This window comes from Sebastes umbrosus, chromosome 9, assembly GCF_015220745.1.
Source record: "Sebastes umbrosus isolate fSebUmb1 chromosome 9, fSebUmb1.pri, whole genome shotgun sequence".
Lineage (NCBI taxonomy): Eukaryota > Metazoa > Chordata > Actinopteri > Perciformes > Sebastidae > Sebastes > Sebastes umbrosus.
The window spans coordinates 8171487-8189925 of record NC_051277.1 but is presented as its reverse complement, the minus strand read 5'-3'; the positions used below and the strand labels follow the sequence as shown (position 1 = coordinate 8189925).

At 40.4% G+C, this 18439-nt stretch overlaps 1 protein-coding gene and 1 long non-coding RNA gene across 3 annotated transcripts in view; one reads left to right on the top strand and one right to left on the bottom strand.

Annotated features, from left to right (window-relative positions):
- Positions 1-4918, top strand: part of LOC119494850 (C-terminal-binding protein 1) — a 30896-nt gene extending 25978 nt beyond the window's left edge. The window contains exon 11 of one of the 2 annotated variants that reach the window (XM_037781031.1): positions 887-4918. In XM_037781031.1, the coding sequence (XP_037636959.1) occupies positions 887-1082 (196 nt within the window). In that variant the 3' untranslated portion in view covers positions 1083-4918. The remainder of the gene's footprint in view (positions 1-886) is intronic. The other variant, XM_037781033.1, reaches the window with a different exon arrangement.
- Positions 1-18439, bottom strand: part of LOC119494856 — a 91140-nt gene that overhangs the window by 33510 nt on the left and 39191 nt on the right. The gene's annotated exons all lie outside the window — the stretch shown is intronic.

Below are 18439 nucleotides of genomic sequence, written 5' to 3'. Positions count from 1 at the left end.
CACAGCTGATCTGTAACACCAGTATGAGGCTGATCAAGACAGTATTTAACAAATCCTTATGCTTGATCCATTGCTGATCATTTGCTTGTAGTAACCCCTAAAACTGTATTTAAATGTCGGTACAGCTGAAACAATAATTAGTCAATTTAATGGTTAACCTGCAGCTATTGTGATAATTGATTAATTATCATTTCATTAGCTGATTATGTCTTCTCCACTGTTTGGATTTGCGTTCGTCATATATCTAAAATGATAGGAAATGGAGAATCTTGGGCTCTGGGACTTTGCGATGGCCGTTTTTTAACCATTCTCTGAGATTTAATAATCCAAATGTTTAACCAATTGGTGAGAAAATAATCGGCAGATTAATCAACAATGAAAATGATCACTATTTGTGGTGCTAAATGTCAGTATTTTCTTGATGATGGGGATGAAGTGAACAAATCTAATCCCATATTTCTTGCCAAAATAGACTGTGCTTCTCTTTCCACCAATATTACACAAAATACAACAACATTATGGAAAACTACCGCTCTATATTGGCTTGGACACAACAACTTTTTAATAGAAACCCTGTGATGCTAACAAGTTTTAAAGATGCGGACATTAACTATTTTATTAGCAATTTTTTGTTTATTCTGAATCCCCAAACTTTATGGAGGTGCAACACTTTGTGGTACTAAAGAGTGCTACAGTATTATGCCACCAAAAGTATTCTGTTAATGTAGTTTTTAAGCTATAAATGTTAATATTCAATGGAGGCGTACTGCAATGTGTTTGTGTAGGTAAAACAAGGTCACATAGTTGTAATTGCAGTTTCAGTTGTACTTTGATGACTCAGTTTTGCGTGTCTCTCTCTCTCTCCCTCTGTCTCTTTCCTCTCCAGGTATCCCCCAGGAGTGGTGGCCTTGCAAGCCGGCGGCCTCCCGCCACCTGTTGAAGGCATCGTTCCCAGCGCCGTGCCCATCGCACACACCCTCCCGCCCGCCATCATACACCCTCCTCATGCCCCGTCCCCCGGACAAAATACAGTCAAGCCACCAGAGGGCGACAGAGAGCAGCATCCGAATGACCAACTGTAGCCACAAACACAAACGCACACACACACGCTTGCCTGTGTTGTCTGGTGATTGGAGGAGGTTGGCACGGCAACCGGGATCATAGCGATGAGTTCCCTAGTGACAAGTTGTTATCAGACAGGTTCACAGAGTGTCAGACGGACAGGTCGACGTCCCAATAACAATCGATTCACAACTCTCTGGCAAATTGGTTCCCAGCAGCCAGTTCACGCTCCAAAGAAGAAGAAGATAAAGAGGATGATGAAGAGGAGTGGATAGCTGTCAGATGCTCTAATCACAGAGCAAGACAGTTGTCCTCTGCTCCTACCAGAAGTCCTGAGAAAGACTGTAAAAGATCCACAGGTTGATCTAACAACTACAGTAAAGTCGAGTTTCTGCCAGACGTAAAAAAAAAAATAATAATAACAAAAAGATTTGGGAAGAAAAAATACCGTCTTAGACTGTAGTGTGTCCAAAGTTAGAGGGACAGGTTTCATGTCTTTCTCTCTTTTTCTGTGTCCTTTCCTTAGTTTGATGTACAAGCAAAAGTAGTAGGTTATGAAATGAATGTAACCTGTCTGTGTACAGTTTTTAGACTTACGGCAAGAAGATACTGATATTTGTATGCCAGTCTTAACAAAACAAGGGTTATGTGATCTCTCTATGTAGCCAAACTGGTTGAGAATACAATATCTGTTTTTGTTTTATGTGTCCCCAAATTAACAAGCCCCCTAACCCTAACCCCCCCCCCCCCATCCCCCAAAAAAGAGGCAGCTTTTTGCACACCATCTCAGGAAATTAAGTTTCCGCAGTTGGTAATATTATTTTTTAAATTTGTTTTAAAACTTCCTTTTTATGCCACTTAGTGCTTTTGTTTTTCTACCTGCTTGCCTTTTTTCGTGTCCTGCTACATTAGATAAAAAGAACTTTAACGAGAGCTAAAGTTGATCTAATGTTTGCTTTTGTTTGTTATGTTTAAGGGGCATGATGTGATTTTTGCTCTTGGGACTTGTGTAAATGTTTGACCCAAATCGAGGAGGGTTGCGGGAGGAAAAGGCCGTAGGGAGGTGGTGTAATGGTATGCTTGGCTGGGACGACTTCATCCCATTTGAATTTAGAAAATAGAGTGGTTTGAAGTACAAAGCAGTTTGTGGAAAAGGGCAATGCACTGAGAGTTGTAGCAGCTTGAGAAACAGTCTCATAAAAGGTTATTATCTTTAATGTCTTCGTGTCTAATGATCCAGTACTTCCACTATTATACACATTAATTGGAGCATGAAGAGTTCAGCACACCGAAGTTTACAAATAATGCTCAACGTCACGAATCAGTTTGTTGCTTTATGCCATGCTATCTGTCAAATCAGCTAACAGACTTGTTAAAAACTCCATATATAAGTTATTCAACTGCTTTGCTTTCTGCACAAAACCAGTTTTGGTTCCTATTTGACATTAAATTCACTTGTACAGATGTCACATCCCAAGGCGTATAAATAGCACGACATTAGCGTGTCATGAGAACGCATTTTTGTCTTAACGGTAACGTTCACAGCTATACCTACAAAAAGTAATACGCTGTAATTCATACATATCCCACGAAATCAATTTGTATGTAATCCATGTTATTGTGAACCAGGAAGTATAAAAAGTGGCAAACGTGTAGGGAGGTCGGAGTGGATGGATGGGTGGGTAAAAAATCGACGGACTTTCGCCCAGGGGACCACTGTTCGTACTCCGTGTGAAACCAGAGGTCAACGTTGATTTATTTGTCACGTGACTTCCGCACTTATGTTACATCACTTCTGGAGTCATTTTAAGCCAAACCACGCTTTTTTCCTAAACCTAACCTAGTCATTTTTGTCATGTAACTTCTGTACTTAAGTTATTTTAACTAACTACTTTTGTTGCCTAAACCTAACCTTCAGTTGTTTCCTGTAAAGACGGAAGTTTATGCTTAACTTAGAAAATAACTCAACAACGCTTTAGGACACAAACAACGGTCTCCTAGTTGAAAGTCCTGTGTTTTCTATCCACCTTCCCTCCCACCCACCTTTTTAGAAAAAGGAAAAGATAAGCAGTCTTTCTACACTTTTTATTCTACGTCACTAGCTCTGAGCGTAGCATATTTACGCGGATGTGTTTACATTGCAGTCAGTACAGACTACATGGCGTACAAATGACACGCCAAAGTTAAGGACAGTTAATGGTCACTGACTGATGAGGAACAGTTGTGTTAGGTCAAACCTAATTTTTATATTTTTGATCCGCTCCCAAATCCACCTGTTACACTATGACTGATGTCTCAAGTCTAGTATCCCTTTAACATTTCATGATGGGTCCTTCCTGAGTATACCGTTTAGCCACCCTCTGTGGCCTCTGTGTCTATGTGTACATATGGTGTTCTGCCTGCCTGTGTCAATGTGACTTGGTTGTATCTGTGTCTAAAAAAGCAGCACTGGGAGGAGGGGTGGTGGCAAGTACTCTCCACAAGGCATCATTACAAAAACTGCCATCTAAATACACAACGAAACACTATGTCAAAAAACTAAAAAACACTTAGAGCTAGAGTTCAAATCTAAGCCAGCAAACTGACCCAGTAATCTATGTGTTTACTGGTTTACCACCATGTAAACAAGATGCTGTTGCGTCAACAGTGAAATATCTGAAACTCGTTTTCTATCTGGAATATTTATAACTGCTTCCAGTTCACGTGTTGTTGATGTTAGCAGGCCAGCTCAGTGACGGTGCTTTTTGGATCCCCTTCTACCAGCAGCTGAGTAGTAAAAACAGTTCACTGTTGCCTACCTGGTCTTCTTCATGGTGAGGTAGTAAGAGTAGCAATCAGGGATGGAAATTTCACTACCCATTGGTGAGCGTTTCTGAGTTCTCACTGGCCAGAATCTGAAGGGTCGTCTAGTACAGAAGGTACTGAGGCGACATTTAAATGTCACTAGCCGTGTTTCCATTCAATTGTCAAGCAAATTCTAAGCAAACTTTTGAAATGTCACAAAAAAGAAATGCAAATTAGGCGTGTTTCCATCAACTGGTTTCAAGCGAATAAACTTGGCTACAGCGTAGTTTGGTCAGAAGTTGCCGCAATAGGCGCCACGTGGCTATAATCCCCAAGTAAACTGAGTAGGAGAAGTAGAGAAAGTCGACTTGGTCATGCATGCATCTAACTGTCTACGAGAGAAAAATGGAAAGATGTTTCAGGAGTTGGGCAAGTTGTAATTGTTCTTGTCAGATAGTATTGCCCATGTTTTATGCTGTCTGTAGACAAAGACAAGCATTCGCACGTTATGGGAATACCTGAGATAACGCCGACTGCAGAAACAGCTGATCATTTTTTGATAAAAACAAAAACCTCAATAGAGAGTACAATTTTTTTGCAGTTTCTATACAGCTTCTGCGCATAAAAATATGTGAATGGAAACACGGCTAATGTCAGAAAAGAGCCCCAAAAATGCTGGAATAGTTTGAATTATACTCTATAATCTTGACTCACCAGATGCCTGCCGTTATGTGGGGGGATAAACTCTTCGCTAATACTTCCTGATATAAACCGTAAGCATTCCTCATTCAAACCAATGGGTGCCACAAATAAAAACAACAGAGTAGCTTTTAAAACTGTCGAGGTGCTCCTTGAAATTCCATCCCTGGTAGTAACACACAGTCCACTGTTGCCTACCTTGGTCCCCTTTATGGTAAAGTAGTAGGCGTAGCAATATACAGTATACATATTCTATATTCTACAGTAAATATCATTATTTTTGGTCAAAACTGACAACCTGACAAAGATATGTTTGTGACTGTATGCATTTGTATGAATTATTTTAAAAGGAAATAAACTGTGGAAAGGTGAAGTTTGTATCTTATTCATAACCTCTAACCACCATTTGTTTGATTTAGAAGTTTAGTTTCTAACAATGCGGCCTCACCGACAGCTTCCTGTTACCAAAGCCAGCAAAGGTTGATTACATGAGATGAAAATTCATCAGCAGACACTGCAACTCAAGTCCTTTCAAAGTTTATTTTGTAGCTGCTGCAGGTATACATGACAGTTTAAGGTATACAGTGTATAGTAATCTTCATAATGCTGTCAAAACTATTTTGGTAGTTAGTATACATAAAAACAGAAAGGACGACAATCCGACTGTGACTTCCAACTTAAAATGTGGATCTTTAACAAAGACAAAGCTAAATGTTTAGATTTAATATGTTGTGGTTTGGTTTTCTCAATATTTCTGGATTTATTGATTAGGCTCAAGGGTTAAAAGTGGGCCGGAACGATCCAGAACAGTGTTCCGGCAACTTCGATAAATAAGAAAATAAATACGATTGGCAGTTTTATACATAACAATGTCAAGCAGGTTAATTTTTCATGTGGTGCAGCCCGGCGTTCTTTCCAGCTGATGCCATCAAGATATTCCCTCAACAAAACCGAAAGTAATGTCACCCCACAGTAATTTTTCCCCGCTGCACCACTACACCAGATCTTACTGGGAATCCCCCATTGGAAGCGAGGATGTAAGCGAGACATAAGCGGCGCCCACCGTAGCGAGTAAGGAGGAATCTTCCTTTAGTGAAACAGACAAGCTCACAGACAGATTGGGAGCCTTGATCAATCAATGTAGATACGGTTAATAAGTTCATAACTCAATACAGAGGGTGATATTTGTGTGATTTAAACAGCTGTCTATGCAGATTAGGCTTCACTAAACGTGAAGAAATAAACTTGAAGCGTAAAAAAAATGTTGGGGGGGTCTGACACAGTAATATATTTGGTACCCCTATAGTCGTATGTGGCCCAAGCCTGGCTCCCCGTTTTAAATGGTCTAGAAATGGAAGTGGAAGTCTTTTGAAATGGAAGCGTATCTGTTCTGTGACACGTGCGAGTGGATGTCAAAATGCTTCTAAAAATCAGTAACTATTTAGATAATTGATTTATTGTTCACGTAAAATTGTTCCCCAAAATGTATGTTTCTAACTTCTCAAATGTGAGAATTTTGTTTGCTTTCCTTTGTCCTATATTTTAGTAAATTGAATATCTTTGGTCTTTGGACTGTTGGTCAGGCAAAACATAGAAGACGTCATTTTTGCCAGTTTTCACTGTTTTCTGATGTTTTATAGACCAAATGATTAATGGATTAATCTGCAAAATAATTGGGAGGCTAATCCATAATGAAAATAATTGTTGCTGTGGATTGCATTGCGAGACAACAGTGTAAATCAACATCTTTGTCAAAAATCCAGCAAATATAGTATGTATACTGACATTGAGGATACTTTATTTTGTCACCTTGGTCAATGCAGTACAAACTGAAAACATAGAATTAAGTATAAAAAAAGGACATAGCAACACTCTTGTTTCACCCTCTCACATGATAAGTGCTGAAAACTGTTGCCACATTTGTAAATACGGCAGTATTTTTGCTAAAATGTGACGTTAGACAAACTAAAAAAATAAATTCTTCTTTTATATATGCAAAAGCAATACATTGTGGTCTTTTTTACTCAATTAGTTTTGAGTTTGCATCCATCAACTCTGAATATAAAGTTACTGGCTGATTCCAACAGATGTCACTAGAACAGCTGAAACAGTCATACTGAGGAAGACAGACATGCAAACCAGCTGTAACCACTGAATCTGCAGTGGCTCTCCGCTGCTTGCATCTGTTTTCCAGTTTAATTTATTTATGTAATAAATCTACATTCATCTTTGGGTGTTCCTCGAGACATATACAGTGCACCTGTGTTGCATTAGAGCAGCGGTTGTCAACACTTCTCTCAACAGTTCACCGCCTACACTGAGTTATTGACTGCTCAAATATAAAGCCTTGAGTCATCCAATCAGAGCACATACAATAAGCACTACATTAATAATATGGAATATTCATTAATAAGGAATCTAATGGTATTATGATATATGAAATATATTTAATCTGCTTTTGTTTGTGCTGTGGATCATCCAAAAGATCAACATCACCGGCTTGGTTATGAATAATGTGAAAAGCTAGTGCTGGCTCAGTCAAATTTAGCTGCGATGAGTTTGGGAGTAACTGAAAGGATTATTTCGGATTTCTTAAAGTGGGGAAGCATACTTTATATACTCTCTGTTTTCTGTGAGGTAAAATTACTGATTTTGTGAATGGAGTCTGGAGGCTTTGATGAGAGCAATGTAACTGCTTCAGTTCCCCGTCAGAAAGGGCTGTCTGACGGCGAAGTAAAGCAGTTGTTGACGGGAGCATCAGAAATATTTCACTGCTTTACCTCGCCATCAGACAGCCCTTTCCAACGGGGAACTGAAGCCGTTACATCGCTGTCTTCAAAGCAACCAGACCAGACTCCATTCACAAAAACAGTCATTTTACCTCGCAGAGTTGCTGGTCTACCGCTGCATCGATCGGTTAGTTTGTTTGTGTTATTGTGTGACTTTCGGATCCGAACTAACGGCGCCTCCACACAGCAGTACATTGCTTAGCTTACGTGCCTGTACTCCTGTCTGCTTCTCCAAACTGGGAGCATCTAAGTTTCTGTGTGTAACGTTACTACACTGTCTATAAGGATGTATATATATACTGTACATATAGCAGCGTCATCATGCAGAAACCTACGTCAGGTCACGTGGGAAAACATTTTTAGAAGGGCTTGGGAAAATAGTATTTTGATGCTAAAACATGCATACTTTGACCAACATTTTAATGTTCGGAGTTGAATACATAAGGAACACCACTGGGAGGCTACAGAATGATATAAAAACCTAAAGAAATATAAAAAATAATGGTCCCACCCTTTAAAGGCCTCAAGATGAATCAAATATTGGACTGAGCAAATGAGAGCTCAGGTTTTCTTCCAATCTACGTAGGTACGTTTTTCTGTAGAAATAAGATATTCGAGAATCTATTCAACAGTTAAAAGTTCAAATTGAGAGAAGCCAAGTCCATTCTTCTGCTGTCTTTGTCTATTGGAGAAACAGAGATGGTTGTTAGCTGCATGCTGCCAATCATGCGAGACCTCATCTTGAACCGACTGAAGCGTACTTCTGACACGGGACATGGAAAGACCTCTGCTTCATCTCTTTGTCTTTCTCTTTATCTATCTCTCTTTTGCTCCCTGCATACCCCCAAATCTCTCCATCACACTCTCTTTTTTCTCTGTGTTACTTCCTCTCTCTCTCTCCCTCTCCCTCTCTGCTTCATCCATTCAGAGTTACAGCCACTGGAACAGGCTCTCCGGCAGCTGGAAACTCAAGATGGTTTAATCTAAACCTCAGGAAGCAGGATGGGAACCAGATGCAGTAAAAAAAACAGGCAGAGGGCACGTTTTATTCAGCCAGCATGGGGACCTCCAAAGGGCACTGTGCAACAGAGAAATGTTCACAAGGCTGCTGGGACTTTGAGACAGGAAATATGTCAGTGCCGACCACCATCGGACTTAAACTCAAAAGTCACATCTTCCTTTGTGTATATGAACTAAGCTTGAAGAGACGCTGGCTTGTTAGAAGCAGAGGAAAATGTTAGGAAAAGACAGGTGAATGACTAACGCTCTCCGCTCCTTCAGGAAATACCACTGAGCTGCCCTTGGGCAAGGCACTTAACATTAATCCATGTTATAGCACAAGCCTGTTTTACAGGATTTTAAGTGGGACAGTGAGACTTTTTTCCTTGTTAAAGCTTTGGCTGTTGGACAAAGACAGCGTGAGGCACGAAGGGAGCACAACCACGCAGGTTTAAATGAAACAGCTCTTGCTAATGGACGGAGTACAAGACCTTTCCCAAACAATAAACTTGTGAGAAAATGATGGATAGTGGAAAAAGTGATTTTTGTCACTTCAGATTTCCACTTAAAACACAAAATAAACTGGCTTTGTTTCTACAGATTGTTCCAGTTTGTTTCATTGCTGTTGCCACTTACAAGATGCTTGCAAGCATGAATGTTTGTAACTGACGCTTGAAGGCTTGTGACTAACTCTATCAACAAATGTCTCAAGCTTGATGGTTTGATTACCATATTCTCACAGTCAGGTTTAGAAATGTAACTGTGTAAAAATGCATTATTCACTTGGTGCATATTACATAGCATTTCTATTGCCTCCGCACAGCTCTCAACATGGCAACGGCTGAGCCAATGGTTTGCAGCTAGCGGTGCTAACAGCACTAACAGTGAATACAATGGCAACAGTCCTGACAGAGCTCACAGTGTTAACCTGGTGGGGAACTGTAGGGTTGGCGCTATGCTTTCACAATGGTGCCGTCAGTCAGGACGCCATTATCAGTGGTAACTGCTGTTTGGGAGCAGTGCAGAGCGGCGGTCTTGAGCAAGCCAGTTGGGCACGCTCACATACACTAAAGGGCACGCACTGCCGGCCCGACTATGTCAACACAGCGAGGAGAAGCTCTGATTACAACACACGCAGAGGGAGAGTGACTTCATTCTCTGCTCAGGTAGACATTACTCCTCTATATCTTTACATAGACAATAGTTGTTTGATGCTATTTTAATGCTCTGGATATTGAATTTAGCATCTTTAAAAGGTACAGTGCGTAACATCTGGCGGCATCTAGCGGTGAGGTTGCAGATTGCAACCTGTCCCATGTGTCATGCGTGTGGTTGTGTCTGGAAGGTAACACGCAAATTGCGAAACTCTCGCGAGAGGGTTAAGGTTAGGCGTTGACGCTGCACCCATGTTTTGTCAGCTTCAGACTCAACCCAATCAAGCTTCTATAAGTCAGACACGGACCAGAAAAACATCTTCTGCAAAGTTTGCCACACGTTGGTCCCCATTGCAGGCATATTTGGAGCAATAACCGGCACAATGTGCCTTTTTACTTCTTCACCTTAAACGGATTACAAACTATACAGTACACAGAAATGCGTTAACACAATGTTTTTTTTGTAGAAACATCTCTGTTGTACAACATACAACGGTTAACAGATAAATAACATAATCTATGGAGAAGCCGTGAACCCCTGAATGCAGCTGCCACCAGTTCAGCAAGTTTAATAAGATAAAACTTTAAGACCACACACTTGGATCACTTGTGACATGTTAACTCCTTGTTATATCAGATTTGTACACTCTCTGTTGAAAGTACTGAAAGTGACAAAGACATAAGTGTGTGTGTTTGCACGTGGTGGCTCCAGGCTGTAACAGATGAATTGGTCGATGATGGACACGGAGGAAATGGGTGGATTTTCACACTTCCTCTTTGCATCTCTCTTTCCTCTCCCTCTGCTCTTCTCACCTTTCCTCTCACCTCTCTGTGGTTTCTACTCCTGACATTTTTCTCTCTTCGTCTTTATATTCTGCTCTGCTCTCCCCTCGACTGGGCGCAGTCCAAGTAAAGCCTAACAGAGCAATATTATCCACAGAAATGTGGTGGAATACAGTGGCCGCCTTAACATTCAGAAGGTGAGGCGCCCTGCTGAGACGAGTTCCCCACCAAATGCAGGATTTCCATGAGCGTTTGTTTCAGTGGCAGGTTTCAGTTTCCAGTGGGTCCACATACTGTTTCATAGGGGCCCTTCCACCCTGCCAAGAATAATGTCTGGTGGTCAATAAACACGTGCTTGTAAATGCTGGCTGCTGCCTGAAAGGTGCCAACTCCTTTGCCAACTCCTTTGGCCGCTTTGGCAGGTCGCCATTATTTTGTTCATGGCAAGCAAAACTGCACTTCCAATTTGCCTGCTATATCGTCTCAATTTATCACATTTTTACAATGATTATTGGTGTCACGTAGAAAATCAGTTGTGATATTACAGCCAAGCTACATCATTAAAAAGGATTGTACAATGTCAACAGCGGATGGGAGTTAACTTGAATAAGCACATTTTGACTTTGAGCACTGACAGCAACTGTTATCAAGATGATGATATGGGGGCAGCCCATTCTCATTCCCAGGGTGTCAAATACCGACGCTTTGTCAAGCCCCTCGGCGTGTGATAGAGACGCACAAGGCAACCTTAAGTCGCCCCGGGCTTTCAAGTAACTACAATGTAAATCCATACACGTCAATATTAAACGCTCAGAGAAAAGTGGTTGGGGAGTGTAATGACATACTCTTAAGAGCGAAAAAAGACACACGTAGGATCAGAGGGAGGGGAGGTGCATGGGTCCAGCAAACACAAGGCTTTCAACCAGGACACCGCTGTTCCTGTCCCATGCGTTAACTGTCATTTCACGTTACAAACTGCTGTTCGTGTCCCGTGTTCACAACGTTAAGTTTCATTTTCACTTTACAAGTGTATCAATTTTAAGCCAAACCATGATGTTTTTCCTAAACCTAACTAAGGGCCCTTTCACAAGCCAACATTTAGTCTGTTTTAAACAAACTCTGGTGCTGTTCAAACTCGGGTGCGGTTCGTGAACGCAGTAATCGTACTCTAGTGCTGACCAAACAACTGGTCCTAGACCGCTTGCGAGAGTTGGTCTAACATGAGTGGGAGAGGACTGACCTGGACTTCTACAGAAGTCCGATGTTTGCTTGACATCTGGGCCGAAGAGAACATACAGAACATGGTAAATAAAGTCCACAAAAATAGCTGTATAATATAATGACAATTATAGTCTTCACTCTGATTGGGACTAGCCAAAGGGACTGTGGCTTTTGAAAGCACCCTTAAGTGGTTTTGTTTGAATTCACAACGTTAACGACCATAAAGAGACGCTTAAGGGATCCTGACAAAGCATCAGTAGGTGGTGAAGAGTTGGGATGAGATGTTCTTTGGGGATATAGCAGAAAGCTCCCGCATAAGATTTAAACTCTTTGACTGCAGCTTTCGGCAATAACGTCAAACATGCAGGGTTTTGTTGATTTTATGCCTCAGAATGCGTCATTCAATATTTGTGGTTTTAACAAGTTAATAAGACTGGCTCTCATTCCTGAACTGGATCTTTTAGAGTAGTTTAAATTGTTGACTCTGGTCTAATGGGTTTTGTTAGACCCATACAACGCTGGAAGAATCAGTGCAATAGTTTATATGAAAAATAAATAGACTGCTGGATAGAGCCCGCGCTGCTGGAGGAACCGCAAGGTATCGAATGAGAAAGACAGCTAAAGATATAAACAGAAAGGAGGGAGAGGAAGAACAGATTGAAAATGGTAAAAAGATGGAGAATGATTGTGATGAGACAAAGGCCTCTTTATCGAAATAAAGTCTTTTCTGTTTTAATGTTGCAGAAAAACACATTTTCAGTTGCTTTTTTCAATCATTTTGTTTACATTTTTCAGCAGGAGTCCTGGTCACGTTTTCACATTTCCCCTCAACGTGTTGGTCGTGTGTTTGTGTGTGTTTCCCAAACAAGCCTCTGAAGGAGGTGACCCAGTTTCTGCAGCCAGGTTTCTGGGGTTTTCTGGGGTTTTGTTTTCTGACCACATGTGTGTGTGTGAGGTGGGAGGAGTGGACACTTGACAGATGCTATGTAGTTCACATAAACTCACACATGGAGAAAAACACACATAGATGTATGACTACATGCATGCACACATATACAGTACACACTTACAGTATTGATAGCTGGTGAACAAAATATTAGAAACACTACTTCCATTACGATTAGTTTTTCTAGGTACTGCAAAGTCCTTCTTGTGTTAGTTTCGGTATTTTAACACTATTGAATCTTCATTCCATATTCCCTATTTATTTATGACCTAAAGTTTATCACGCTATATTTTTAAAAATGGTCTGTAACAATTAGGGTTGTCAAAGTTAACGCGATAATAAATATATATGTAACTTTAACACCACTTATTTCTTTAACACATTAACGCAACTCGCGATTTTTAGGTTGTAGCAGGGTCAGTTTCAAAGTGGAGTGAAGATCCTGGCATTATATAAAACTAAAAAACAATAAGGAATCCATCGGTACCAACCATGTCATACTAGATCGTAGCGAAGGAGGCTAAATAACGCTCCAAACTTACGCTAAATTTTGGCGAGGAAAAACTGGCATTGTCATTTTCAAAGGGGTCCCTTGACCTCTGACCTCAAGATATGTGAATGAAAATGGATTCTATGGGTACCCACGAGTCTCCCCTTTACAGACATGCCAACTTTATGATAATCACATGCAGTTTAGGGCAAGTCATAGTCAAGTCAGCACACTGACACACTGACAGCTGTTGTTGCCTGTTGGGCTGCAGTTTGCCATGTTATGATTTGAGCATATTTTTTCTGCTAAATGCAGTACCTGTGAGGGTTTCTGGACAATATCTGTCATTGTTTTGTGTTGTTAATTGATTTCTAATGATAAATATATACATACGTTTGCAAAAAGCAGCATATAGAAACAAACTGATAAAAAAAAATGAAATATTAAAGTAAGATTTATGCAACTGGGCAAAACCTTCTCCAGCTGGAGGTTTGTTTCTGCCCTGTGGTCCTCTCACGTCTACTGTTATGATGATTTTGTCAAAGTTTTGTCTAAAAAGCAATGCAATTCTATTCAAACTGAAATATAACCTAAAACTCAGAAACTCTGGAGCATCCTGCCAGTGACTGGGATGTATTAAAACTCTACATGAGGTTAAAAGACATTTTACATTCTTGCAACTTAACCCATGTCTCAACACAAGAGCCTGATTTCATAGACGTTCTTTGTCTTTCCAAAGTAAAACAACACCAGCCTTGTTCAACTGTTGTTGTTCCAACACGGGATATTTCCAAGAAACATTTAACCATCTGCAGAAGAGTCCAGTATTGTGTTTGAACAAATCAAGAGGAGTTCTTCTTCTAGGAACGAGTGGAGAATAAATTCAGATCACATGGCAGCGCTTCATCCCGTCATAGATTAATAACAGCCTGTTTTCCGAATGCTGATCCAGGAAGCTTTTTGAGAGACAACTCCTTCACGATTGTTACGGCCAACGCAGATGATCTTACATATTATGCATACAGGGATTTACAAAACAGACAGACGGCCATGCAGCCAGGATAAATGGTAACATCTCAGTAACTGTAGAGATCCAGGATTATGCATTCATCCTGCAACTGTACTGCAATGACTTCTACAGCCAGATTATCTATGTCGGTGTTTTAAGGCATGCAGGGTGAATACAATTTATAATGAAACCGGAGCGAGGGGCTTGATTTTTCCAATTTTCTAGGGGGCGCTAGCGAGCCATTTTGCAACACCAAAGCCCGAGACCCTTAAAATATCAAATTTCTCACCGCGTCTGATAAGTGTGCCAAGTTTAACAACTTTTTGAGCATATTAAAGTCCTCAAAAATAAGAGGAAACCTTAGAGTTTCAATAGGGCCTTCGCTGGCCCAACTTTGTCGGTGCTCGGGCCCTAATTATATTGTTGATTTTTGACCTGCTTATTCCTTTTCAGGGTCACAAAACTTACAACTCTTTTTGTAACGTTGTAACTTTACAAACTCTTGCAGCTGCACTATCTGCACACTAACCTAACGGAGTCGACTGTAGTCAACACACTGTCGCAAAAGATGACATTTCACCTACATGTAGTGTATGATTCAGGTAAAATGGGAGACAAAGGCACTACTAACTAGAGACCTACAATAGAGAACAGTTTGTGTATTAGGGTTGTGCCATTGGACGAATATATCGTCTATCAGCGATTGACTGAGTACGTTGCCAATTGTTTTTTTTGGGCGATGTTTGTCATTTTATTTTGCTAATTTAATGATCTGCCTCAGAAGAAGGAGAGACGCTGAGCAGCAGAAACAGATACAGCGGGGTGAAACAACGTGCAGAGTCAAATTTAGTTCCTGACGGATAAATAAAGTTATTTTGATGAAACTTGAATTTCAACTTGACCATCAATGAACTATAAAATCCCTAACGTGTTGCAAAAAAACTTTTCTTTCCTTTGCTAGGACATTTCAAATACATGCAGATTGCGAACGCCAACTCAATGAGAATTGCGTTTGTAATGCCATTTCCTTATTAAATCTGGCCCCTAGACTTCTTGTCTGTTGATAACAAAGATAAATATGAGCTCAGAGCGGTTTTCTGGTTTGGTTTTGTACATTGAACTCAACTTTAGAGACATCATTGTGAGTTCGTGACTTGGAGCAGTTTCTTCAAATTTAAAGGTTAATATCACATCCATCAATACAACTATTTCCATCCCACCAATGCCAAGTTACAGCAAGTCAATGAGTTTTGTCTGAGGACTTTTCTCATCAGCCTCTCCAGTCCGTTTTTATTCCTACTGGTTGGTGTGCGTTTCTGTTGAATGTCAAACACACAGGCTTCAAACTGTTGTGACAGGGATGGTCCAGACAACGATGCTATTACAGCAATGCCATGTTTTTCACTCCTAATGGAAATCTATATCCACACCAAACCACACGTCATTAGGATATTTCAGAGAAAACGTTGAAACAAACAGCTTCAGGTTTTATCATCAAGTGGGTTAAAGTACAAGTCTTACATTTAGTTGAAGCTCAGAAAATCTTTCAATGAGAGAGAAGGAAGGGGTTAAATGTCATATTGATGCAAGAAAAGAATGCAGCAGACTTGTTGTCGCATAGAATGAAACTACCATCCTCTGAGTTATTTCCGGCTACTCTGCAGGCCAGATGCACACATACTATTGTATTAAAGCGATGATGTTATGCGAAAAGAATCTTTCGCCACGTTTTGATCTGGGTTACTGTTCTGGTTTTAATGAATGTCAAATGGAAAAAATGTTTCTGATTTTCTCTAACAAGGAGATGCTGTAATATCCACGGTTGCAATGATGCAGAAAATACCTTGAATATGTTGTGTTTGAGGGTGAATTTGCTCAGAGAAAAGGGAATTTTGCACATTTACTTCAAAGTACATACCATAGATGTATATATAACTTTAATGCTGGGTTCACACTGGATGTGGAAGCGACGTGCTATGTCAATCATCGCGCGAGCAGAAGCCTTGCTGTTCACACCAGAAGCAAATTTCTCCGTGTCGGTCAACAAGCGTCTGCTTGTCTCTCTCACTCTGTTTAGACACAATCACAAACAGCAGCGACACTAGGCTGTTTCTAATAAATATGGTGGGTGGATTTTTAAATGTGATTGAGGGGGAGGGAATCGGGGAAGTTAAAACCCCGGGAGAACAGCAGGGAGACAGGGGACAGAAGTCAAAAGCGTGCGTGCGATACATATTTTATCATCTTATCAGAATCGGAACATTTATATCACATTTATTATATATAATTTATAGTAGATTATAAGTGTGTTTTCGTGCCAGATTCGCTCAAAGTACCTGGTGAAAATAGACCAGGCAGGATCCCAAGCCGGTCTACATGGGCGCCATAAGGATGCCCGCAGCGCTTTTTCTGAAAATCGCTGCGTTTCTGCGTCCAGTGTGAAGCCGACGTAAGACTGATGTTTTCCTTTTAGAGTTAGAGGTTATGTTGAGAGTAACAACTGGGCATCTATTGTCACATTGCTGGTGAAGATAAGGTTTATGAGTATCTAATAAAATGAATATCTGGAATATAAACATGATCAAACGTGTTATCATGCTTGTGTCATGCTTAGTTTTAGTATTTTTTTAGTCGCCATAAATGTAAAACTAAAAAAACATCTCAGCTGATGTTAAACAGTGAGGAGCACAATTGTCCTTGACAAGGTTATTTGCAGCATTTAGTCACGAGCAGATAATTAGGTACTTTGAAAGGAGAGACAGGAGTGATTAATTTGGCCTCCTATCACACAGATAATGAACGCTCCAGGGGAAGATTCAAATGAGTGTCTGCAAATGCTGCTACACACACACACACACACACACACACACACACACACACACACACACACACACACACATGCACCGAGGATCAGATATGTCAGATCCAAACTACATCCTTCAGCAAATTTTGTATCTAACCAATGCAGTTGGTGCGTATACACCTAAATGTGAAAGATTGTTGCCATGCTTGGTGCTGCAGAATCTTTAATTTCTGCCTTCATTAACCTTCTAGCATGCCTCAGGCAGACAAAGAGAGAAGGAGGTAGGTAGGAAGGTGCAGAAACAGAGGAGGTGTTGAATCTTCCTCTCAGTCGCCCCACTCGGCTGTCAGATTTCTGCTTCTCACATCCGTCGTCATTATTTCATTATAAGAGAAACCCGAGAGACACGCCGGCTGGCGAGACCATTTACACAGAATATTGCGCAGTAACTGCTCGCACCTATGAAAACAAACGTTATTACTCTGTGAGGACGTCACAGGAAACCAGAGGTGGGAAGAAACGGATTATGGTGTTACCGTAATCTCATTAAAAAATAATAACTCTTATCTCACTGTAATCTTTCACAGACATACTGTAAGAGGAAAAGGACAGATTCCAAGTACAGTATATCGGGGGGGGGGGGGAGCAGTAACTAAGTTAACTTAATATTACATATCATATGGTGCCATAAATATAATATAAGCTCACACCATGTACTTAAAATAATTCATTAAATAGTTCAGAATCACTGTAAGGTGCAATGTGTAGGATATGACGGCATCTAGCGGCTCTAGCAACTGAAACTTCTGCCGTGTGCCAAGCGTGTAGGAGAACTACGGTGGCTGACGCGAAAACGCGAATGTCCAGTGTCGGTATGTCCGTTCTGGGCTACTGTAGAAACAGTAGAAACGGAGCCGGCTCCGAGAAGAGGATCGGCTCCGTAACGGCTCATTCTAAGGTAACAAAAACACAACGATTCTTATTTTCAGGTGATTATACACTAAAGAAAACATACTTATTAATATTATATTCTATTTCTGCCAATAGATCCCCCTAAATGCTACACACTGGTCCTTTAAGGTGATGAATTGTCTCAAAACTTCCTAACATACAAGGCTTGGAGGAGTTGAAAACAACACCTGAAGGATATAAGAGGATGTATAGGCAGGAAAGAAAACTACATTTATTGTATATGATGAACAAAGCGGCTCTAAAATATACCAAAAGCAAAGTTAAGTCTTACATTAAGTATTCTATTTGAGTAAAGAAACATTTTATCTGTTATTAAAGCAACTCTTTTTTGTCGCTTACAATGACTACAAATGTCAGAGGTGTGCAGGTTCAGTGTGTCTATTAGTGCTGATAAAGGCTCCACAGTAACTGAACACAAAAGTGTTTTACTCCATTTTCCCTTGAACTTTACTCAAATGTCAACATGAAACAAAGCTAATGCTTTTTTTGGCACTAGGACGTCTCAGTAATACATAAAAAAGGTCACAAAAGAAGTTGGCCAGAACCAACTTTGGCAATATTTCACCCATTAAAATGAAAAAGTAGATTTACCTCAATTGTTGGGGGCATTTCTGGAGTTATGAGGGGAAACTTTTTGCTAAAAGGTCATATGCTTAAAGCTGTGATGGAACCTTTGACACCTAAACATACTCCGGCCTACTCTTGTGTCTTATTGCATATACGTAGTT